This window comes from Anolis sagrei, chromosome 4 (assembly GCF_037176765.1).
Source record: "Anolis sagrei isolate rAnoSag1 chromosome 4, rAnoSag1.mat, whole genome shotgun sequence".
Lineage (NCBI taxonomy): Eukaryota > Metazoa > Chordata > Lepidosauria > Squamata > Dactyloidae > Anolis > Anolis sagrei.
In genome coordinates, this window is record NC_090024.1 from 34,222,180 (window position 1) to 34,247,763 (window position 25,584).

At 37.8% G+C, this 25,584-nt stretch overlaps 1 protein-coding gene across 1 annotated transcript in view; it reads right to left on the reverse strand.

Annotated features, from left to right (window-relative positions):
* Nucleotides 1-6,315: 6,315 nt before the first annotated feature.
* The window catches only part of TMEM67 (transmembrane protein 67), a 37,227-nt gene continuing 17,958 nt past the window's right edge, over nt 6,316-25,584 (reverse strand). Inside the window, exons 13-28 of the mRNA XM_060775602.2 lie at nt 25,185-25,308; nt 24,671-24,776; nt 23,060-23,116; nt 22,812-22,910; nt 22,459-22,557; nt 22,011-22,097; nt 21,154-21,253; nt 19,839-19,978; nt 18,458-18,598; nt 17,897-17,977; nt 16,550-16,666; nt 14,259-14,375; nt 11,573-11,677; nt 10,933-11,035; nt 8,820-8,962; nt 6,316-7,133 (exon numbers count right to left, since the gene is read on the reverse strand). Of these exons, the coding sequence (XP_060631585.2) occupies nt 7,053-7,133; nt 8,820-8,962; nt 10,933-11,035; nt 11,573-11,677; nt 14,259-14,375; nt 16,550-16,666; nt 17,897-17,977; nt 18,458-18,598; nt 19,839-19,978; nt 21,154-21,253; nt 22,011-22,097; nt 22,459-22,557; nt 22,812-22,910; nt 23,060-23,116; nt 24,671-24,776; nt 25,185-25,308 (1,700 nt within the window). The 3' untranslated portion in view covers nt 6,316-7,052. The remainder of the gene's footprint in view (nt 7,134-8,819; nt 8,963-10,932; nt 11,036-11,572; nt 11,678-14,258; nt 14,376-16,549; nt 16,667-17,896; nt 17,978-18,457; nt 18,599-19,838; nt 19,979-21,153; nt 21,254-22,010; nt 22,098-22,458; nt 22,558-22,811; nt 22,911-23,059; nt 23,117-24,670; nt 24,777-25,184; nt 25,309-25,584) is intronic.

Below are 25,584 nucleotides of genomic sequence, written 5' to 3' on the forward strand. Positions count from 1 at the left end.
AGGTTGTGGTCTGTTGGAAACTAGGCAAGTGAGGTTTATATATCTGTGGAATGTCCAAGGTAGGAGGAAGAACTCTTGTCTGTTTGAGGCAGGTGTGAAGGTTACAATTAGCCACCTTGATTAGCATTGAATGGCCTTGTAGCTTCAAAGCCTGGTTGTTTTGAATCCCCACTCAGCCATGAAACCCACTAGGCCTTGAGCAAGTCACATTCTTCCAGCCTCAGAGGAAGGCAATGACAAACCTCTTCTGAACTAATTTGCAAAGAGTATCACTTGACAGGGCAACTCAGTCACCATAGGCTGAAAATGATTTGAAGAAGCACAACAATAAAAACATACATAAGCACACAAAAAAATTATGTTTAGATGTCAATACATTAAATGAATGAGTGAATAAATGAATGAAGCTCTTAAATCCTGGAAATTAAGGAGATTTTTGCATGCCTGAGAAATGTGGTAAAATGTGTTTTATTCTTTTCTCCCACAAAGAAAGGCCAAAGGCTGTGCATTCATAATGTGCTCCCAAAGGATGTTTACAGCAGAGACCAGAATACTGGAACAAATATTCTGCTTCCTGGGATCAGCTGTGACTGTGGATTTCATCATATGTGTCTTTGGCAGCGTTGTAGGATGCTTTCACCCCAGTTGATCCACAGAGCCCCCCCCCCCCCAATGGGAGTGCATTGTGTGATGGGCGGCCTGGAGCTCCATGGATCAACTAGGGCGAAAGCATCCTACAACACTGCATCCTACAACATCCTACAACAATATGTATGATGAAGTCCACAGCCACAGCTGCTTTTCAGGAAGCTGAATATTTGTTCCAGTCTTCTGGTCTGTGCTGTCTGTTGGAAACAACAGGGCCAACACAGGGTGAAGTCACCCGGCAACACTTCCCTATGTGTGATGGGGAAGTGTTGCTGCAGGTAAGGCAGGGCAGTGGGATTGCCTTGCTGCTTTGCCACGAAGGCTGGTGAATTGCCCAGTGCGACCTCATCAATATGATGAGATCCAGTGATTTTAAAAAGGAAGATTTGGGTCTATGGGTCCTTAGAAAAGTTGGTGTGGTATAGTGGTTCAGTGTTCAAATAGGATTGTGGGAGGCCAGGATTCAGATCCCCATTTAGCTATGGAAACTCACTGGTTGCATAATCTCAGCCTCAGAGACAGACAAAGACAACCCGTCCCCCCTGCAGAAACCTTACAAAGAAAACCTCATAAATGAGGAATGATTTGAAGGCATACAACAACAACAACAACAACAACAACAACATGCCATTAGGCACTCTCAGGGAATATTCTCTTAGTGTTTAAAGAATAGGTAGGAGGACATACTGGTACATCAAAGAATTAATAATCTGTGGTCTTCTAGATCTTGCCTTGCCTTGCATCTACCTTACCTTGTATTAGGGATTATAAGAGCTGCAATCCAACATAACTGGGAGAAGTTACCCAATTTGGGGTTAAATGACACTTTCCTTGCCAAATGGCAGCATGTTATTTTATTAATCAGGACATTTTAGTAGTCTGGTGCCCTATCAAGCCTTCTACATGCTTGACAATAATCCTGCACAGGGGAGAACTGACATTTAACATTCCAGATGCTTTGCGTCTGTAAATAACTGCCTATTCCTATTTTCCCTTATCTTATTTACATTTCTCTTTCCAGACAAAACATATTTGAGCTGGCAGGATATTACAAGCAGCATCTGAGATAACAAAGTTACATGTAAACCTGGCTTCATATTCTAAAATATCTATGTAGCTCAGAAATAAGAAAGATGAAAGGAAAAACAAGAAGATATGGGGGAAAAACAAGAAGATATGGGGGGAAAAAACGGGTCGCGTGACTCCACTCTCAATACAAAACACACAAAAACAGTGCAGCAACTCATGACTCCCATTATACTGGATATGAGATGTTTTATTTTAGTCAAGGCTCACTATTTTGCTATTCTCCTGAACAGCTGAACATGCTGGATCACATTCCTTACAAACAAAAATGTATTTCCGTATTTTTATTTTAAACAAATATTGCAAATATACAGTAGCTTACAAAACAGCATTTTCAAAACAGAAAACAGTATTTTCCATACAGACAACCTAATCTCAGGTCATACTTTCTCCTCTTAAATTCTACTAAAGGTTACCATTTAGTCCAAAATGTCTCAAAAGAATGTTATCTGCCCAGGAAACATTTTAGTTAAACAAATTTAGTAAATTTAACACATTCCTGTCACTTTTGATGCTTTATTTGAATTACCCTTTTAAGAAAAGAGTGATAGGATCAAGTTATATTGCAAGTTGTTTATGTCTTGCAATCAGCATTTTGCTGCTCTTATTTGGGATAAAATTATGTTCTTTGCAGAGGATAGAAAATTAGCTTTTTGACTACAGCTTTTAGGCTGGCTTGAGATTCTAGGAGTTCTAGTCCAAATGCAAGTTATGTGCCCTTGCATTACGGACATTCACAATTGGACAGGAATACAGAATAGTCAATTTTGCAGTGAGATTAAAGCTACAATCCCAGTAAGTGTGCTTAATACAGATTAAGTTCCATATTTAACTCGGTGGCATTTAGTTTAAATAAGCATGGTTAAAACCGATTTGCATAAAGTGATTTTCTTGGAGAAAGTGCCTTACAGTCAAGCTTTTATTACCACCCATCTCAGTGCAGCATTTGATATCTGGCAGGAATTTCTTCAGTCTCCTGTGCTAATACCTTTTCTAGTAAACAAGAAGCAGAATTGGTATTTTTTATCGTATCAGCAGCCAGCTGTCTTCCTTTCTGATAAGATTTTTAGGCCCCGAGAGGAAATTAGTTCTTTTCCCCTTCTTTTCATCAGATGGCATCCAGCAGTCTCATTTTAAGCTAGTGGCCATAGATAACTGGATGAGGGTTAAAGAGCTTGCAAGCTAATCAGTACCATGTTATAGGAGATATTTGTGTAATTCTTTTTCATTCAAATCAGTAGTGCTTCCTCCAGTTACAGTGTACATGAATCTAGATAGCATGCGCTCAGGGACAGGGGAATCATTGAAACCAGAACAGCAAAAATATAAGATATAGTGATGGCACTACATCTCCTACAGTCAGGTAGTTTCAGAAGTTAGGTATTTTGTATGGTTCAGACTCACACTTCTGTCAGGTAACAGATGGCAATTCAAAATGTCTTGTATCAACAGCAAACCTTTAATAACTAGCATTCTCTTGTAACTAAAGTAGCTACCATCAGCTTTACAAGGGGGTGTTTGAAATGATGACTAGTGCTGAATTTGGAAACCTGCCTCCTGACCAGCAAGGGCTGCCAAAATCACACAAGACCTATTTTTAAACAACTGCATCATGCATCTTCTAGTTCCAATTCAAAGTGTTGCTTTTGACCTTTAATGCTCAGAGACATATATACTGTAAGGGTTGATGAATTTTCCTAGCCTAGAGCAATCTAGGATATGCCAGGCAAGTACTGCATCAGATCTTCAATTATAGTTTATAGTTTCCTAAACAAACTTAACAGCATCTTGGTATTTTGTCAGTAGTAGTTAAACACTTCAAGATGTGAAATTCACTCGTCACCTTCAGAATTAAAGTATGACCCCCGTATGCACAGAACCAATATATGTGGTTTAACTTATCCATGATATTGCTTATGGCATTCTGTACCAACTACACCCTCTTCTCTGTATCTCCATGGTTCATCCTAATGAAAATAATAAGAGTTCACTATTATCCTCCATTTCACATGTCCATCTTGAGTCCGGAAGTGTGTACCACATGGATGTGGGGTAATTCTGTATTTTATTGCAAACAGCTTTACTTGGTTGCATTTTTTAATTTTCCAGTTATAAACCAGTTATAAACCAAAGGACAAGAAAAAGGGATGAGAGAACAAACTGAACACATATAATACATTAAGAACTGTTTACACATAGCCTTCCTCATTAATGTGATAATAGTATTTGTCTGACAAGTGCTATTGTTCCAAAAGCTAAGCCCAGAACTCATGGAGTTCTGTATTTCATTATCTTGATGACTCATACAGTGGCAGCTCAAGAACTCTGTCAGGGGAGAATGCATTTCCTCCATTAGTCATACATAAAATATGTTTGAAGCCCAGCCTAGTGAATATATCAGGGATGTGACCATTTTATACTGAACATGGAGAAAAAGAAGCATCTGTTGTATTTTTTAAAAAACCCAACCAGTTTTCCTGCTGCTGGAAATATAATATACTGGTGGCTATTTGTAGAAAGTACTTCTTCCTGGGGAGAAAAATCACAGTACTGCTGAAATAGCCTAAAGGCAAAAGATTTAGGAGCCCATCTCTGCAGTTGCTGGAAGGCACAAATCAACCTGAAACAATTTTATTTTAAATCCCATATTCTGGTTATATCTTTATTTAAGCAAATTCTAAAATCAAAAGACGGTGTTCAAGCTCTGAGTTCTCCAAGGCTATCTATTATGTGAAGTGCACAGGAAAGAGAATAGAGAGGAAAAAATTGCCCGATGATGAGGGGTTCCTGGGTAGTACGTGAAACTATCACAGCATCAAGCAGAGCTTAAATTGCATATCTGCAGCCTCCCTGCACGTATCATCTTATGCCACAAGAAAACACAGTATGATTTCAACATCATTTTTTTTCTATGCTCCCTTTTTGCTTTGTTTACCACCTAGCCTAATGATGAGTTTTGAAGAATTTGAAAGCCTGCACAGTTTTTATTATGAACACAGGTTCTCTAAGAAAAGTCTTACTATAATGTAGACTTCAGATTTTTCTGGTCGCAAACATTACTGCTTTGCTTTTTGTATAGTTTTGTTTTGTTTCAAGCTTGTAGGAAGTCCACCTAGTTCCCCCGTTTCCTAGTCCAACATTCAAACTACTATACTACTTTGGTTGTTATGCTTGTTCCCAGAATCTAATATCTGGGTGTAAGTTGGCTCACAAAGTTGGTACACAAAGTCATGATTCAGGGCAGAGTCTGCATCACTGGACATTTGCCAGGGCTGGCATCTCAAGAGAATGACTTCTGGGCAGTGGTTCTCAACCTGTGGGTCTCTGGGTGTTTTGGCATACAACTCCCAGAAATCCCAGCCAGTTTACTAGCTGTTAGGATTTCTGAGAGTTGAAGGGCAAAACATCTGGGGACCCACAGATTGAGAACCACTGCTCCGGAGCCTTCTGACCTTCTTGCTTTGCTTTTTTGATTCTGCTGCCTTTCACTTGCTTTCTTTGAGAATGTAAGTACCAACAAGTGAAGGCTCCTGGTTGCCTTCTGGGCCCAATTTAAGGTGCTGGTCTTAACCCAGGCAGGAGCAAACCTGGGTCCTCCAAGACTTCAGCTCCCACCATTCCTAACAGCCTCAGGCCCTTTCCTTTTCCCCCTTAGCCCAAGTTTGCTCATGCCTGTCTTAACCTGTAAAGCCCTACACTGTTTCGGTCCAGGATATTTGAGACAATGTGTCCTACCATACAAGCCGGGTAGATTATTAAGATCCAGTAATGAAACACTCCTCTCCACTCAGCTCAGGGACAGCCTTCACTTATAATTGGTTAGAGATGGCACATTCTTGGGTGTGGCACCAAAACTTTGGAACGCTTTGCTAGAAGCAATAAGAGCAGCTCCCACCCTTTTGGCCTTTAGGAAAAACTTGAAATCTTTTCTAATTGGAATAGCTTTTAACTACAGTGAGAGAAGCCTAGGACCTTCACTCTATAATTATATTTTACTTTTGTGGGCATTTTAGAGTGCTTTTGATCATTTTTGATAATTTTATGTTTGACAAGGACTGACTTGGCATTATTTTAATGGGTTATTTATGCTGTTATGTTTTATCTATTGCTGTAAACTGCCTTGAGTCCTCGGAGAAAGATGATATAAGAATGCCCAAATAAATAAATAAAAGAAGTAAGGAAAGGAAGCAGCATCCTCTGCTTGACTTGCACTTCCCCTCTGGGTTGGTATATGAAGAAGACAAGCAAGTAAGTAGTGTTGGTCAATAGTCCATTTGTGATGAATTCACCATATGAATGTAGTACAAGGATGGGCCCACTAACATTTTCAGCAATTAGGCTCGTTTGTACAGCTAGTGCTTGTTACTGACCCTTGACTTATGTGATGGAGGCTTGTTTATCTCTCAGGCCATATCTGCTTTGTTTAATTAGATCAGCACATTTTTACAGCTGTCGGCATTTTTACTCCTCTGGAAGGCTAACCCCACTTTACTATTTTACCTAACAAATCAGCAGAATTGTCAGCTAGAGTGCCCAAATTCCAGAATCCTTTTGTTGATTAAACATGAAGCCAAGCAGGAAAACAAATGACCTGGTTGTTTATTGTGTATAAGCAACTGCAGGTAGGCTGCCATGTATATCCAAGCTATATTTCCCCCCACTTCAAAGCCATTTTTAAAGTCGTTTGGTTCAATCCATCTGGTACAAGGCCATTTAGCTCCTACAATCAGATGTGTTGATAGGGGCTACACCATACATATTAGATTTTTAAGAGAGTTGCCAAAACCCGAAGTATTATGGAAAGGGTGAGCCAAGGGCAAAGCTTTCACAACCCTATGAAATTACATCTATCTGCAAAACTCTCTACATCTTCAATTATCCTTACTGTCAATCTAGAAAACTCATTAGATGTAACAACTTGCTATCTGCACCCTAACTTTCCCCTAATACCCCCCCCAGCCCTCTATATATGCATCCCCCACATTGTTCCAGATCTACAATCCCTCACATTTTAAAACGAAATGCAAAAATGCTGAGCATAAAAAACACACACAACAGCAGATGCAAATAAATATGCATATAGTATTTCCCAGTAACACCTTGCTGCGTCTTTGTATCCCTCTAAGGCATGTGATTAATCAGACATTACACATACAAAAGTATAAATCCAAATATCCAAAATATTTTTTTTGTAAAATACAATATGAAAGAAAAATACTGTACACTGATATTTACAAAGTACTGCAAATGAATTTGTCTTTTGTGAAAACTTTTCATGACACAATTGGTTCCCAGCAAGAATTTTTCTTCATATTTGTCTATATAAGAAATCGTTCATCTACCAAAGTTTTGGATGCCAAATTCTTCTGTCCAACTGAATTACGAATGAACCTAAAAATCTAAACACAGAAAAAGAAAATGTTATGCCGTCAACTGTCTGTGCAGCAGGTAAATAACAGGCTGTTATGCTAAAGTGAGACATTCTTCAAACTGATTTTTCTTAGTCTTGGCAACCTAAATCAACCAGTGAATATGGAGGGTTGTTTGCAATCCTAACACTAACTCCGAAAGTAAGCTTATTTCAAGAGAGAAGTCTGTTCATATCCACAACAGAATAACATTTCTTATGAAAAAGGCAGCATTTCCCACTAATATCAGTATAGTTTCTGCTGTCTTCTCTAAACATACCTATTACTGGAAGATGACAGTAATGACAGTCCAGTTAATATTCCAACAGAAATGTGTAGGAATCAGGGGATAAAAGTGCGTGCAAGCTTATATTGTTAAATTACTCTGGAAATATGGAACACAGATTTCAAAAGCAAGAAGCCATTGGAAAGACCGCAACGTCCCAATGTTGAAAAGAACAAGTGGAATTGTGACCTGAGTACAGTGTCATCATAAGAATAGAAACAGAAGCCACCAGCAGCCCCTGATGTGCCTTGGCAGAAAACACACTGGTTCCCTTGAGGCTGCATGTTGGGGCTATGCATGGGCTTTCCAAAGTTGAGTTGGGTACAATGCCAATGTCAATAGTATTATTGTCCTATGACTGGGCTGTGTAATCTTATGAACTGTTGTCTCCAATAGCTTAGGGTCTGCCCTATTTATATGGTCATGATCCTCCATTCAGTTAGTTAGTGGAAACTCATATTGCCTTTATGTTTGCAAGCCCATGGGACTATATTTTTGAGTGGAGATAAAGTCTGCTAACTTGTCTGTCAAAACCTTTTAACAATCTAGCATATACACTAACAGTAATAAGTATGCAAAGACATAGCTGTGTTAGTCTAGACTATCAGTATGCAAAACGATCTTGCAGCTCCTTAGAGACTAACTACGTATCATTTCAGAAAAATCAAAGAAGTTTGTTACCAAAGACAGATGGCCAGACATTTCAAATTTCTATTTCAAGAAGGATGAAGCAGCATTATGACAGGATTCAGGAAAATTTAAGAAGACTCTGTGTATTGGTAAACTACTTGCTATTCTATATATCTAATTTATTGTTTTTATTTGCTGGCCTTTTTTGCGCATCCCGGGACTCAAGGAGAATTACCAGCACTTTTTAGAAGTTATTTGTTTAAAGATCTAGCTGACTGAGATTTTCTTTTTGCAGATATTTTTCTTGTTGGTGTCTTAGATAGACATTCAATACATTGCAACAGTTAGGGTATCAGTAAGTTCTGTAGTGCCTTAATTCCATGTAACATATAAGGCTCTGGAAGAACAGAGATTGTATGGAGTATCATTTTATGTTCAGTTCTTTCAAGTATCGGCTTTACAGAAATCCAATATCCAAAAACTTAATAAAGTTATAAGATGTAGAATGTGGTGTGTGTGTGTATGTGTCGAGGGGGGGGGTATCACGACCCCCAATACTTTTTTCTTTCTTTCCACCATATCTTTCTAAAGTAATACCTATTAATTTATTTTTGGGATCTAACAATTTTAAGAAATTACAATGATGAGGTAGTTTTCTACTGATACTAATAAATCTTGTGGATAAATGACAATACATATGGAGTCCTAATATACAGGGAGAAAAAAAGTATTTTCCAGTGCCATTCCACTAGGACATTTACCTCTTGTTGTAAATATGTAAGAACAGCTGCCAAAACAAAACTTTGAGTAGCCATATCCACAACGGTGAAAAACAGCAAATCAAAGATGAGAAGCACAGATTCATTGCCATAATAAAGAACATCACTGAAAGAATGTCCTTCATCTGCAAGAAATAAAGGCACCTGTATAAAAATGAGAAACTACCAGAAAATGAATAAAAATGTTTTAAAAAGTGTATTGTGTCACAAATATAGTCATCATAGAAAATAAATGAAATTGTTTAAAAATGCTTCAGTACAGCATAAACTTTTAGTTGCCTGGTGTTCAGAGAAGGAGAAATTAACCAATGAGACAAACCACCAGAATCATCCTCCTTTCTCCACTGATGCATCACAAGCTGGGAAAGGGTACCACAAATGGAGGAGGAAATCAACAATCAAAAGCACTAGCAGATTTCCTGCTATTTAGCCCACATTGTATTAAACAACTTGGAGAGCCAACAAGGTGTAGTGGTTCAAGTTCTGTGCTCTAGAGGCCAGGGTTCAAATCTTCTCTCAGCCATGGTAACCCACTGGGCGACCTTGGACAAGTCACACACTCTCTGGTATACAGAAAGGTAAAGGCAACCTCCTCTGAACAAATCATGTTAAGGAAACCCTGTGACAGGCTCATCTTAGGATCACCATAAGCTGGAAATGATCTGAAGACACACAACCACATAACTGATCAACTGTGTCAACTAAAAAATTCCCTGCAAGTGAATGGGCATCTTTCCTCTCCCTCTCTACATTTATAGTGACTGTGGAGAAGCTAGCAACCAACACAGAATTGAAGCAAACTGGTGAACAAGGCATCGATTATTTAATTCAATCACTGCCTATCCACTGGCATGGGTAAACTTTGGCCTTCTAGGTGTTTTGGACTTCAACTTCCACAATTCCTAACAGCCAGTAGACTGCTAGGAATTGTGGAAGTCCAAAATGTATTTATTTATGTATTTCCCACATTTGGGCCCTGCCCTTCTCACCTCAAAAGGGACTCTGGCGGCCTTACAACAGACAGTGATTCGATGGCAACACATATAAGTCCAAAAATAAACAAATACAATTAAAAACCAAACAATGAAAACATCAGTTATTGAAGCAACAGTTAAAATCATGCAAATTCAAATCATACTCCAAGGCTTGTCCATTTGTCAATCACATTAAATCGTTATCATTATTGCACTGTTTCAATTACTGGTTGAATGCTTGGTCCCATGGCCACGTCTTAACTTGTTTCCTGATGATCAGGAGAGAGGGGGCTGACCTAATTTCCTTGGGGAGGGAGTTCCTCAGATGAGGGGGCATCACTGAGAAGGCCCTGTCTCTCAGCCCCATCAGTTGCGCCTGTGAGGGGAATGGGACCGAGAACAAGGCCTCTCCGGATGAACCTCCAGATCACAGAGGATCAAAACACCTGGAGGGCCAAAGTTGTCCATGCCTGGGAAAGAAGCTAATTTGGTATTATTTTCCAAAGAGGCCAACAGCCTGTATTTCCAGGTTGGCTATGAAGATAGGGTTTCCCTCTTTTAGCAGGCTGTTGACATCTTCTTTTAGCTTAGTGAAGTTTTAATAAAAAGCTGCATCAAGACTAATGACTTCATGACATGATGCTAAAGTGTGATGATATGCTTAGTAAGCTTATTTGATTAATTCTTCCAAAAGGAGTTCATCTAGTTACACAAACTTTAAGATGAAATAGAGCAAACGCTGTGAGAAAACATAACTTCTTTCTTTTGACCTGAAGAAGCATTTGCCACTGTTGAGAGAAGACTAAGAAGGAATAGCAGTTGCTCAAAATAATGAAATCACAATAAGTTACATTTAATGGAGCCATTAATCAGGTATATATATATACAAGTTGTTTTGCTTATGCAGGTCGATACTGAATCTGTCCTATTTGAGGCACACCTTAACTTTCTCTTACTGTGTGATTTATTAGCCACAGAGATATTTCATTCCTTCCCGGTATGTGCATTTTGTATTCTTGAAGCTCAGTCTCTCAAGGAAGAGAATGAAGCTCAAATAGGGAGAAGCTATTAGAAAATCACTTGTCTGTAACAATAAAAATAAAAATGATGGTTGATAGTACCATTGTAAAAGATGCTTTTATCCATTGGTTCCATAAACTCCATTCCAAGGAGTCGCTCTAGCAACAATTTGTCCTTTACAATGTAATCCATTTCTTTATGAACCTATACAACGGAAAAACACAACAATAACCCATAAGAAAACTAGAAAAAAATTATAACAAAAAAATACAACAACCCATTGATTCCGGCCATGAAAGCCTTCGACAATACATTGAACAAAAAAATACTCGAAAACCAAAAAGGACAAACACTATTTATTTTGGAACCTGTTATCTTTTCTTTTCACTTCAGAATGGAAGCCCAAATAACAGAGATCAAAGTCTTGCTGAAACAAAAACTTTTTCAAAAGGCAATCTAAAACTAACAATAGGGAGATGGATTTAACAGGGCAGGTAGTTCCAGATCGTGGGCACCAGAATGGAGAACACTATGCACAAATTACATAAAGAAAGCATTTTGGAAAGGGAATTGCTTTGGTGTTGACCGCAATGCAGTGAATCCAATCCTGCAAAGAAATACAATGCAGACGAGTAAGAGGTCTACAGTCTTACGTAAAAGAAATCACAGCTTTTCATAACAACACCCTCCCCGCACCCCGGTTATTCAATTTTTGTATTAAATGTCAGTTGTTATACATACGTGATCAATAAATGAGCCCAGGAATTTATTCATTGTATGGTAAGCCTTAGTGCTTTGCTCAAATGTAGTTGCAGAAGAATTCAATAACCTAACAGGACCATGTTTCTGAGAAGGAAGAAGGGACAAAAAATAATTTAAACCAGAATATTTGGATTTACTTTTGGCATAAAAGTAATACAAAAATGGTTTGGAAATATCTGGTATACCCACTCACAGATATGTATGACTTACAATGGAATATGTTATTTGCTTTATTATTTATTTACAATACCATCAGGCCTTCCTTCATCTTCCATTTCTGATTGGGAAAATGAAGCTAGCTCCAGGCTGAACTGTGTGGCTCATGATCTGAGTCTCAATCTATACAGCTCCATTAGGCCAGGCAACCAGAGATTGAGAACAACAACCTCCATGAACCCTTTACATCTATTGAATTGGACATGGCTCTCAATAAATGTAAAAATGGCAAAGCAGCTGGCCTGGATGATCTACAGATGGAACAAATCAAGAACTTTGGTCCCAAAGCAAGGCGCTGGCTGCTGGAGCTGATGAACAACTGCACGGCATCCTGTCAGATCCCCAAAATCTGGAGGAAAGCAAGAGTCATCTCCATCTTGAAGCCAGGCAAAGACCGTAATGACCCAAAAAGCTACAGACCAATCTCCCTGTTGTGCCACCTCTACAAAGTTCTGGAGAGACTTATTTTGCATAGAATTATGGAAAAAATAGACCCATGTCTGATTCCACAGCAAGCTGGCTTCAGGAAAGGCAAAAGCTGTACATCGCAAGTGCTGAACCTGACTCAGCACATAGAAGATGGCTTTGAAAGGCAGCAGATCACAGGAGCTGTCTTCATAGACCTGTCAGCAGCCTATGATACTGTGAACCACTGCCTCCTCCTGAGAAAAATGTATAATACCACAAAGGACTACCACCTCACCCGCCTCATAGGAAACCTGCTACAAAACAGGAGCTTTTTTGTTGAGTTCCAGGGCCAGAGAAGCAGATGGCGGAAACAGAAGAATGGCCTGCCTCAGGGGAGCGTGCTTGCTCCATCCATGTTCAGCATCTACACAAATGACCAGCCACTGCCAGAAGGGACAGAGAGCTTCATCTATGCTGATGATCGTGCCATTACTGCTCAAGCAGGGAGCTTTGAGACTGTAGAACAGAAGCTCTCCGAAGCTCTAGGTGCTCTTACTGCCTACTATAGGGAAAACCAGCTGATCCCTAACCCATCTAAAACACAGACATGTGCCTTTCATCTCAAGAACAGAGAAGCATCCCGAGCTCTGAAGATCACCTGGGAAGGAATCCCACTGGAGCATTGCAGCGCACCCAAATACCTGGGAGTCACTCTGGACCGTGCTCTTACCTACAAGAAACACTGCCTGAACATCAAGCAAAAAGTGGGTGCTAGAAACAGTATCATACGAAAGCTGACTGGCACAACCTGGGGATCACAATCAGATACAGTGAAGACATCTGCCCTTGCGCTGTGCTACTCTGCTGCTGAGTATGCATGCCCAGTGTGGAACACATCTCACCATACTAAAACAGTGGATGTGGCTCTTAATGAGACATGCCGCATTATCACGGGGTGTCTGCGCCCTACACCACTGGAGAAATTACACTGCTTAGCCGGTATTGCACCACCTGACATCCGCCGGGAAGTAGCAGCCAATAGTGAAAGGACCAAGGCAGAGACATCTCCAGCTCATCCCCTGTTTGGGTATCAGCCAGCACGCCAACGACTTAAATCTAGACATAGTTTTCTAAGATCTACAGAGATACTCGCTGGAACACCTCAGCAAGCGAGAGACCAAAAGTGGCAGGCTCAAACCCAGCACCTCAACCAATGGCTGATACCAAATGAGAGACTCCCTCCTGGGCACACAGAAGACTGGGCGACTTGGAAGGCATTGAACAGACTGCGCTCTGGCACCACGAGATGCAGAGCCAACCTTCAGAAATGGGGCTACAAAGTAGAATCCTCGACATGTGAGTGTGGAGAAGAGCAAACCACTGACCACCTGCTGCAATGCAACCTGAGCCCTGCCACATGCACAATGGAGGACCTTCTTGCAGCAACACCGGAAGCACTCCAAGTGGCCAGATACTGGTCAAAGGACATTTAACCAGCTACCAAACTCACAAGTTGTGTATTTTTCTGTTTGTTTGCTTTGTTCTGTTAGAAATGTAATATAATGGACTGGTTGCTCTGACACGACAAATAAATAAATAGGACATGGGTGAAGCTGCCTCCCAACTGAGCTATGTAGGACCAAATGACATTTTCTAGATGTCATAACTAAATTTTAGTTTTTAGATATTATGCATCAGTGAAACATGTACTTAAAATATCCAAATGACACTCCATACATGTCTCTGTTGTTCAAGAGGCTCAAGGTTAACACAGAATTAAGACACCATACTGCTGTGGTGTACTGTAATTATATTCTTGGGGGGGGGGGGGGGGGAATGGGACATATGAAGGATCCAGGCACACAACGAACAAGAATAATGTCTGCAAAAACCGTATCTCTTGTCAACTAGTTCTTTAAACAAATAGTAACTCATAAAATTGTTTGTAATCCCCCTTGCGTCCCATGACATGTTAGAAAACAGGATATAAACATAGTATTTTAGATATATACGACAGCAAATAGTTTCGCAATATACATACCCTTGTCAATGTTTCATGAATCCTGTCATAATGTTGCCTCATCCTGTTTGAAATGGAAATCTGGAATGTTTGGCCATCTGTATTGGGTAGCAAACCTCTTTGACTACATAGATTTTCCTGAAAAAGTGATACGAAGTAGAAATGCTAGGTCAAAACAAACAAAAAGATAAACCCAATAATGTATATTCTATGTCACTTTAAATACAGCTATAATTATGCAAGCACTCTTTTTTTCTTATTATTACTGTGGGAAATAAAAAAACCTGAAACAAAATATTATGTACTGTTATGCAAATAATAATGTATTACTTTTATATAAATTAGAATTGTTATGGAAGGTAATGTTTGGATTATAATAGATAGATAGCAAAGGTGAAAAACATCTAGTTGAAGCAAATTTTATATGTGAAATTAGGCTTCCAGAGCTGTTTATATTTACTTTAGAGAAGAAGAAAAAATGTGAGGTGGCATGTTATCAATTTTAAATGCTTGAAAACCTGGCATGTACGACACTGAGCAAGCTTGTTTTCTGTAGCTCCAGGGACTACAGTCTCTATGCTGTTGGAGATGATTGAAAATAATTATGCTACTGGACAACAGGAAACAGCAAGAGGGACATTCAACAGCCTCAAAAAAATAACCTGGAATCACTGAAGGTGGACTCTGTAAAACAAGGAGAAGTGAGGTTCAGAGTAGTTCATTAATGTGAGGTTTCTTAAATTGTGAGTCACAAAACTCATTTTCACTGAAAGCCACAACCGTCTTACAGTTGCTTTCAAAGGGCCAGTTGTAAGACTGTAAAATGTAACTATGAGGCTCTGGCATTGAATACCTCCCAGGTCACAAAAACTGACATGGTAGGCCACCTTCAATACATGTACTCTAACTGAATGTGGGGGTTGTGAAAAATTTGTGTAGCTTGCCAACTAGTGGCTGTTTTAGACATTAGTATACATCAGTCCAAGAGAAAAAGGAGAGCCAACAGAGAATATTCCACCACTTGAGGCCGCAAACCAAGCATGCCAGCATGGCATGAAAAATGTTGATTATGCTCTATATCCTACAATATCAAATATCCAATCAAGGTTTAATTTGTTATGTAAAATAAACATCTATCTTATTAGTATGCAAATTTGCCTTCATCTCTACCAAAAATTGTTTCAAAATACCATATTTACTCGAATATAATGCTCACCTTTTTTGGCTAAATGGCCTTGCCAAAATTGGGGTGCGCATTAGATTTGTGTCATACAATAATCTAAATGCTGAGCCTAAGCAAAAGGGGAAAGTGCTTCAGGAGCCCCTATTTTGAGAGACTTAATCTCTAATTAAATGACCGGGACTCAGTGCTAAGCAATCCTGGGATTTGTAGTTTGGTGAGGCACCAGCATTCTTTGGCAGAGATGGCTCAAGACCTTGTAAAACTACAGCCCCCATGACTCCATAGCAGTGAACCAAGGAAATTAAAGTGGATGCATTCTACAGCATAGATGCACCCCAAGGTTTTCTTTCCCATCACTGGAAGCTTTGGTGTTCCAACACAATTGTTTATAACAAATGCATTCTAAGCAAGCAGCAGCAGCAATACACACCTTTTTTGGCCCAATTACAAAGAGCCCACATTTTGCTGCTGTGCATTGCATTTGGCAGCAATTTCGTTTTGTTTCAGGGTTTTGAAAATTGAGGTGCGCATTAGATATCATGGTGCATTAGACTCAAGTAAATGCAGGCAATGTTTGATTTGTATACCTATTTTTAATACCTGTATACCTGGGGTTATATAAAAAATTCTCAGACAAAGAAGAAAGTAGAAAATGTTTAAGAAGTCCTGTTGTAATGGATGTACTAGGCCTTAAGGAACAATGAGACTACAGATAGTGGCAACCAAGCGACTTCTAGTAAAAAAAACATATTGGGTTGTTGTAGGTTTTTCAGGTTGTGTGGCAATGTTCTAAAACATGGCCATACAGAATGAAAAACCTACAACAACCCATGAAAGCCTTAGTCAAAAATCATATTTTTCCTCATGCTCACAGCATTAAATTTAAAGTTGGATTTCAGAATTCAATACAGAATGTTTGATGATGTAAAAGGATTATAGTATTAACTTTTTCAGTAGAAAATATAAACAATTTTACCCTGTATATTTTTAGCACTCTTTCTATTTTTTTAGTAGCAACCTAAGTAACAATTAAGTACATAACAAGCATTGTTGCTCTCATAAACGAACTCCTAATGCGGTTTAAATAAAACGAGTCTGTGGGTCCTCCTTTTGTAATTCTTCTACATACTGCTTCTCTCTTCAGGTTCAGATTCATCTCTTCCATGTTGGTATCTGAATGGCCATGCACTGAACGCCCATGAATATAATACCCAAAGCATCTGTGTGACAACAGAAAGACTGAAATCTGTAATGGGAGGAGAGAGAATGAAGTAGCTTAGCAAATCCAGATCCAAATAATGCTTTACAATTTTTCAATTCAAGAAAAAATTGAGGCACCTTTGCACAAGAAAGCACCATTCTGGGCTACTAATATATTTTCCAAACCTACTATTTAGTAATCAATCATTCCCACCATGCTGCAGCTAGAAAGCAATGATATACATCACAACTGGCAAAAATCTTAATTCTTGAGGAATCTGTGAAATAGGTGTATGGGATCAAGAGGGCATCTTTGTGAGTTTGAACCACACTAGAGCTGATAGAATGAAGGAAGGGGGCTGGACAGGGAGAAGCGGGGGTGTTCTGTCCCCGCACTAACTAATAATCTGGAAGTTTCTGTGGTACAGGGAACAGATTGGAAACTATACTGGTAATTCAAAAAACGTTTTATTAACAGACAAAACTTATTTTTCTTTTCCTTCTGGGTATTACTATAAAGTTTCTGTGGGGTATGTACACAGTTCTGGCTCTTAGCTCTTTTCTCTTTCTTAATGACTGTTGCTTGTAGTTGTCTGTTAAACTCTTAGATGTCACTGATGTTTTAACTTGGCTTGACATCACTTTATGATATAGCTCTGTTGTGACTTACTGCTTTACTATACTATATAGCTCTGATGTGATGTGTTATTTAGCTCTGAAGTGACTTATGGTTTTACTATATAGCTCCAACGTGACATGTTATATAGCTCCTATGTGACATACTATTTTGTGCTTCTTCCATTCCTTCTCTCTTTACCTTCTGGTACTACACTAATGGAACTGTCACCTCATGACTTTGACTTTGGATTTGTGTAATTTTAAATGGATGTTTTTAGAATAGATGTTTTAACTAATTCTTTAATTTGTAATCATGTGTTTGGCATCTAATGGTTGCCAGTTGTGAACTGCTCTGAGTCCTCCCTGCCCCTGGGGGTGAGAAGAACAGGATATAAATGTCTGACATAAATAAATAAATGACACCAGAAGGGACAGGGCTGAGGCTCCACCCCTCAGAAGATCCTTAAAGGGGCAGGGCAAGGGAGGATCTAAATGCAAAGAGGAAGAAACTATCTAAACAGACCCTCTTCAGAACTGTACATACAATGCTATACCCACCTAATTAAAAGGGCATGAACAGGGGTAATTAGTGAGGGTTTCTCTGGGGGCACGACAGGAAGAAAACTTTTTAAACAGAAGTATAATATGAAATACTTACGTTGCTCATACAGCACAAGTCAACATACTGCCTTATTTTATCTTCTACGAATCTTTCATAAAATACAGAAAAGTAAATTATCTGTAACAAATCAGATTTATCAATGAGTGGATGAAAGTTGTTTCTACTTTCCCCATCCTGTTCCAAAGGTAGGGAAAGTGCAGTGAAGATTAGCAAAGTTTAGAGATATTAGAGCAAATTTTAAATATGGCTAGAAGAATATTGCCTAGATGTATCTGTCTGTTTAAATACTCAGATTTCTGGGTTTTGATATGAATTGGATGAGATCAAAATCATGGCTAATAATTGGATAGCTATTTATTTCCTATTTTCTTTTATAAGAAAGTAAAAGGCCAAATTTGTTTGCATCATTTCCAAGAAATGATGCAAACAAATAATAATTTTTTTATTAATATTCCACCCTATCTCCCCAAACCACAACTGAATAGCTTGTGTTTTTAATAAGGCATCTATCTGATGATCACTAATCAATAAAATAATTGGTTAATAAGTATAATTTAAGGGGACAAGTAACTATGCAGTGCTGATGAAAAATTGTACCTGTATTATGGCAATGACTAGCCAAAGTGAGGCAGACACACCATATCTAAGAATACGGCTGGAGGGAGCGATGTAACTCTCAGGGCTTCTAGTGAGATCAGAAGAAGAATCCATTATGGCCAGATTTGAAAATCCAACCACCTGAAAGAATAATTTTAGAAAACTTCTAGATTGTTGCACTTTTTATCTGCCCCAATTCTCTAAATTGAAAGGGTTATCCCCTCTGTTTGTTTAATGCATACATCAGAGTTCAAAATACCAGGTACTATTTTGTACATCTTAAATTTTATTCAAATGATTTCATTAACATTACAATTGCTTTATTCACCTCTTCAATGCCAGATGAATCAGTTTTATGTAAGACTTAGCAAAAATTAACATCAACATAGCAGAATTTTAGTCCTGAAATTTAACTATGTATCAACTGTGATGAGCAATCACTGACTGAGTTCTGTTTAATGGAGTAAGTTATTAAACAGAATGGTATGATTAACTTTGAACTTCATAAACATTACTTGGCACCAAGACATAAAGCTACAAAGTACTTTTGTCACAATCTAACCCAAAATTAATGTAGCAATATCTTTGAAATTTACAAAGAAGTAGGTTTACTACTTAACTGTGTTGCTTATTCACAACAAATATGTGAAGTAATTAATCTTCACTTGCTTGCACTGTTTGATTATGGTACAGCATCAAATAATCATTTTATTCACTTTTATTCTGCTGAAACATATACAGACTAATCTTTAGTTGATATCACACCTTTAAAAAAAAGAATGAAGCCTAAAAAAGGTAAAGGTTGCCCCCTGACATTAAGTCCAGTCATGTCTGACTCTGGGGTGTGGTGTTCATCTCCATTTCTAAGCCGAAGAGCCAGCGTTGTCCATAGACACCTCCAAGGTCATGTGGCCGGCATGACTGCATGGAGCACCGTTACCTTCCCGCCGGAGAGGTACCTATTGATCTACTCACATGTGCATATTTTCAAACTGCTAGGTTGGCAGAAGCTAGGGCCGACAGCAGAAGCTCACACTGCTCCCCAGAATTGAAACTGCGACCTTTCGGTCAACAAGCTCAGCAGCTCAGCGCTTTAACCCACTGCGCCACTGGGGGGTCCAAATGAAGCCTACTTGTCTTATATTATATAATTTCTTCTTAACATGCAACATCTTGGGTGTGTGCAAACATACAATATGAACAAAGATAACTGAATTTAATTACAATAATACAACTATTAATTAAAATAATACATTCACAAAAGCATGCATCACCCAGTGTTGACACCATTACTGTATCATCAGTCAAATAAGATAGGATGTTATGTATATGTTTAGAAACTGCCAGTACCAAATAAGTGATCATAAAATCCAAAAATCACCTCTAAAAAGAAGAGAACTGCAAGTACTTGGAACAGGGGATTTATTTTCCTGATGGTTTGAATTTCATTCCACTCATTTGCTATGAAATATGTCCTCCATATACTGACTGGTGCAGAAATACTTCTTACGCCACCTTCTCCTATAGAGAAGGAAACATTGTTTTTTAAAGGTCTCAAACCTGAGCATCAGCGAAACAAAAACATTATTCATTTTTAGGGAAATGTGATCAAATAAAAGACTTCTTAATTGAATGCAGTTTTCAGGCAATGAAACTGAAGAAAAAAAGTGTTGTGGTCTGGATGTTGGTTTTAGGCAATTATTAACGCAGTGCCTCGGTATCAATAGAATTTAAGAAAGGCTCATGACTGCAAAAGAAGTCACTCTGTTTTATGAGGGAGTTCTCATGGAAAGTCATCATCAATAATAATTATTAGGTGGCTACATCCACTGTATAAATGTCATGAATAAACTCATGTATAAGTCTAGAAATTTTGATCAACCCCTCAAAACTGGGTCAATGTTCTGTTCCTTAACTCCTTTAGCACAGCAGGTTACCCACCAGCCGCAATAAATCTTGCCAATCGAAAGGTTGGGGGTGAGTGCCCAACATTCAGCCTAGCTCACTGCCCACCTAGCAGATCAAAAACAGCTATGAGTAAATAAATAGGCACTGCTTAAATGAGGAAGTATTTAAATGGCACCATAAGGAAATACTAGAAAATGCTGTCAATTCGATCAAAAGAAGAAAGTCTGTGAACAGGACTCTTTGGCATGGAGGATGGAGCGACAGCACCTGTGGCTGAAATCAAGCAAAACCTCCAAGATGCCGAGGATGGGAAAAGCCTATATACCTCTATCTTTACTGTTGTCTGTCCTGCCAGTGTATAATGGCATTTAATGTTTGCCATATATGTGTTCTGTGATCTGCTCTGAGTCCCCTTTGGAGTGAGAAGGGTGGAATAGAAATACTGTAAATAAATAAATAAAAAGACACCATTCCCTTCTCTGAGTAAAGAGGCATAAGGCAAGACTCAAGGCCATCCTGAGAGAACCTTAAAAAAGCACTGACTCCCCGCTACTCTAGCGTTTTGAACTGTGTGGGTGTAAAAATGGACACAATCAGAGGTAACAAACCTCCGGAGGCACCACTGAACCTTTTCCTCTCCTTGAACAATACTTGATTTGTCTACATGTTATATTAAAATCTATAACTCTTGCCCCCAAACCTGCCTTTGACTTACACATGAGGTCAATTTATACATGAGAATATATGGTAATTACTCTACTAATGCATGAAAAGTTTGTTTTAAATACCTTCAACAGCTTTAAGTACTTTTCCTCTAGGACGCTCCCAGTCAATGAAAAATATATCAATTGAAAGTTGGGAAGCAAGCAGATGCAAAAATTGCAGCGTCTGAGGAAATTGTTTTGTAGAAAAAGACAAACTTAAATTAGAACTTGGGAAAGGATGACCATCATTTGAAAACAGGCAATCATAATTCAGAATTAAATATGCATAATCATTTTAACTTCATGTAATCCAGGAGAGTTTGGTGTAAAATGGGGGGGGGGGGAGGACAGAAACAAAACCTTGGCCATTATTTCTAGCTCCTATAACTATTAGCAGAAGCTATGTACATGAAAAACATGAAAAAGGTGACAGTTTATTTATTAAGATAGAACATAATGGCTCTTTTTTCTTTCTTCTCAATATTTATATATCCATGCCATAAATAATAATCATAAATAATCATCACAGGATTTGAGAACACACAGATAAATAATAATAATAATAATAAAAATAATAATAATAATACTTTACTTATAGACCACCTTCTCTTCCTGAGGGACCTCGGGGAAGTTTATATACAAAAAGGTAAACATTCAATGCCTTAATAAAATACAAAACACATCAAAATAATACAAAATGATACAAAATAATCAATAAACCATTTAAAAACAACTCTAAAGAAAAAAGTGGGTATGTCTGAACATTGCATTGCTGGATACTAGAAAGGACACTTATCATTGAGGCTTTCTTTCTTTGGAAAACAGAAAAAGGACAATTTGCATAACTAGTACTAATCTTTTAAAATCCATGCACAGATAAATTGTTCCTATTTTACATTAAAAGCAAGCATAGCTGTGATTCTAAAAGGTAACTTACTTACCTTCAGAGTAAATGCACATCCAAGATAAGAAACAAAATGGTCTTCTTGACTTGGCAGAGGTAGAAGTACAGAGACAAACTGTTGTGCCTGTGGAATGAAAGGCCTCTCTTAAAACAGACTGTCGATAAATACTTTTCATTGTGTCACATCAACTTTTCTGTCTGACTATGGAAATAGCAAAAATTACCAAAGTTTGGAGAAAATTCAGATTTGAAGCATTTTAACTAGCTTTTTTTAAACTAATGTGAGTACATTTAGAATCAGAGGAGGAAGTGAATAGGGGAAAATGGAAAAAACACACAGACTATTTTACTAAATGTAACTTGCCTCTATAGTCTGATGGGAATGGCCAAAAGGAAAAAATAAAACATGAAAACATTTAGATGTCATATAATCATTCATAACTCTCTATCTTGCAAAAAAGAGAGAGAAAAACAGAGAAACTTACTTTGAAGAATACAAGCCAATAAATTCCTGTTCCCACTGTGATAGTGAAGAAAACATTTGCAAGGTCTCCAGCGTAGAACAGCAAGAACTTCAGAACTGTCTACAACACCAGATTATAAATTTATTATACACAACAGGGGACAAACTGTTCCAACAGAGATAGATAGAAATGTCGCTTTCACTCAAGGCTACTCTGACACAAAAAGCTTGGATATTTAATAGCTTCACATTTCAAAAAAGGTGTGTGTGTTTTCTTTAGTGGGGAATTTTAGGTATGGGTAATATCAGAGTATAGGGTATTTAGTATCAAGGAATCTGTATTATATCACAATTAAAATTTGAAGTAATTCATACCTGCAAGTCAATCATGGGGCTCCCTATACGCCTCTTCCAGCCCGCAGTCCTGAGAAGAGACCACAGAACTGCCAAGCCACCCAGAACACCTAATGCTATCTAAAGTAAAAAAAGATTTCAAAAATTAACATCCTATACCTGTCTAATTGGAAGTAAGTCCTATCGAGTTCAATAGTAACTTCTAACTAATAGAGACTCAGCAGAAAAATTCTACAACATCTACAATCTAATGTGGAAAGAGAACTTACATCAGTTTGTATGCGAGCCTCTGACTGGTTCATTTCATAGTTGACTGAGAAAGAAACCTGGACAGAAAAAATATATTTTATTTTAACGAATAAAATTAATCTTACCCGACTGCTACACTTCATGCTAGACTTAATTATGGTACACAGAACACAATTATGTGAAATTAAATGTAAATTACAGGATGTTTTAAAAGTTTCAGTGCAAGAATCAGATGGGATAAGAACACGAAGAGCAGGATGAAAATAGTAACAAAAATCTTTGCCAATGTCACCCTTCAAAGCTGCCATGAACTTACTAAGGGGAAGATTTCTCAGAAAGACCACAATCCCACAGACTGCAAGAGTAAAATTGTCAAATTAAATATTATGTCAATTTTTTTAGTAATAGTTGTTAACTTGTGCACGATACTGTTTGAAAGCCTTAACTAACAACTAAAAGAAGGAAGGGATTGACACTGAGTAAACTCTATTCCGGAAGGTATGCTCTGGTTTTTAAAATTCTGCATCACTTCTCTTTTATCCTTTCAAAAAGTGCTTAACTGAGAACTGCCAGAGCTCAAGGCATCTGGAAGCCATATGCTTTGACAAATAGGTTGTGACAAGTTTCTGGCAATCTGGAAATCATAGGCTTTGATAAGTTCCTGCATTAAAATAATTGCTAAAAAACAAGAAAATGCATCAATACACAGCACCAGAAACCCATTTCTACTCCCATTTAGCAACCCAGGCACCAGGAGTAGATTTTAATACATGTATGACAACTGGGCAGCTGATTTTTGCACCATTTATTACATGACACTTCTCAGAAAGATAACTTGAGTCTCATCTCAATAAAGTGATGCTACTTCAGCCAGTTTTGTTAAGTCAGATTTCATATCCTTAAGAAACACTCTCTCTTTATTTCAAATATTATTTTTGGAATTCATACTTCTTAACTATAGAACCAGTTACTACTTCTCTATAACAGGCAAAGAAAGATACATTTCAGAAAGCTCTATTAAAGTTATGGAACATTTTAACACACAACCCCTTCCAATTTCTAAAACAAATTTGCAGGCTATATAGTTATATAAGCAGGATAGCCAAAGGCTTGTACACATTATGCAAAAATATGACAAATGTTCTTTTCCATTACAGTAGAGTCTCGCTTAATCAATATAAATGGGCTGGCAGAATGTTGGATAAGCAAAAATGTTAAATAATAAGGAGGGATTAAGGAAAAGCCTATTAAACGCCAAATTATGTTATGATTTTACAAATTAAGAACCAAAACATCATATTTTACAACAAATCAACAGCAAAAGCAGTTCAATACATGGTAACGATATATAGTAATTACTGTATTTACAAATTTAGTGCCAAAACATCGCAATGTATTGAAACAGCTGTGGATCCGGGCGGGAGGCAGACTGTGTTGGATATCACAGAACGTTGGATGAGCAAAGGTTGGATACGTGAGACTCTACTGTAATTTAAATCTGTATAAATATTGGCTACATTATTTTTGTCATTTCAATCTTTGGCATTTTGTATTGTTTATGCCATTTCTGAATGACTTTTCAATAAAACTCAGGAAACTCAAATGAATGCAGTGATTACATAAGAACTCACCATCACATTCTCTGTATTGGGATTTTGGACCAAAACATCATTGTAGACAATTGTTATCAGAGGGGGATAGATGGCTCCTCTTTGAGTGTTAGGCACAAGACGAATACTACAGAAAGATATAGGGCAAAATGTCACCTTAAAAGGAGATTCTAAAAAAATCCAAATCCTGGTTCAATAAAAATAGTTTTTAAAAATGGATATAATGTACTGTTATACACTGAAGGAGAAACAGAAACGCACTTTTAGTCTTCTTTTTAATAAAAGTAAGTTTGACTTCCTACAAAGTATCACATAGATACAGGGGGAACTTCATCTGAATCCGTCTTTCAGTCTCAGAAAGGCAAAGTGAACATTTAATTTTAAAAGTAGCCAACCAAAACTGCTAGAAATTACATTCTGAAAAAAATTACAGGTACTAATGGTGTTTTTAGTTACATATACATTTTTCTTTAAATCAATGACCATATAAATCAGAGGTGAAGTAGTCCCTTCTCTAACTTTCATGTCAGCTCACCTTATAGTTATTTCACTAGCAATTCGGATTATTCTTGGTTGGTTTCCCAGTTCATTCTCTCGACCACTTAAAGTATCCACCAAAAATATCCGACGTGTCAAAAGCCAGCTGTTCATATTACTGCCTTTGAAAAATAAGTTATAAAATTACACTGTTTAAAGAGAAGATTGAGTATGGAAAGGGAATGGAAAAATGAAGAAGCATACATTATATTATCATGAATAATATAATGAGTCTTATTAAATAAAACAGAATATATTTTCAGAAAAAAAACCATTTTTCTTTTGTTGGATACATTCTAAATACAATTAAACAATTAAAATTGATATAATAATTAGGGTTGTGCTTGCAGTTCAAAGAGAGCCTGAATTCAGTACCAGATGGTCTGATTTGATCCAAT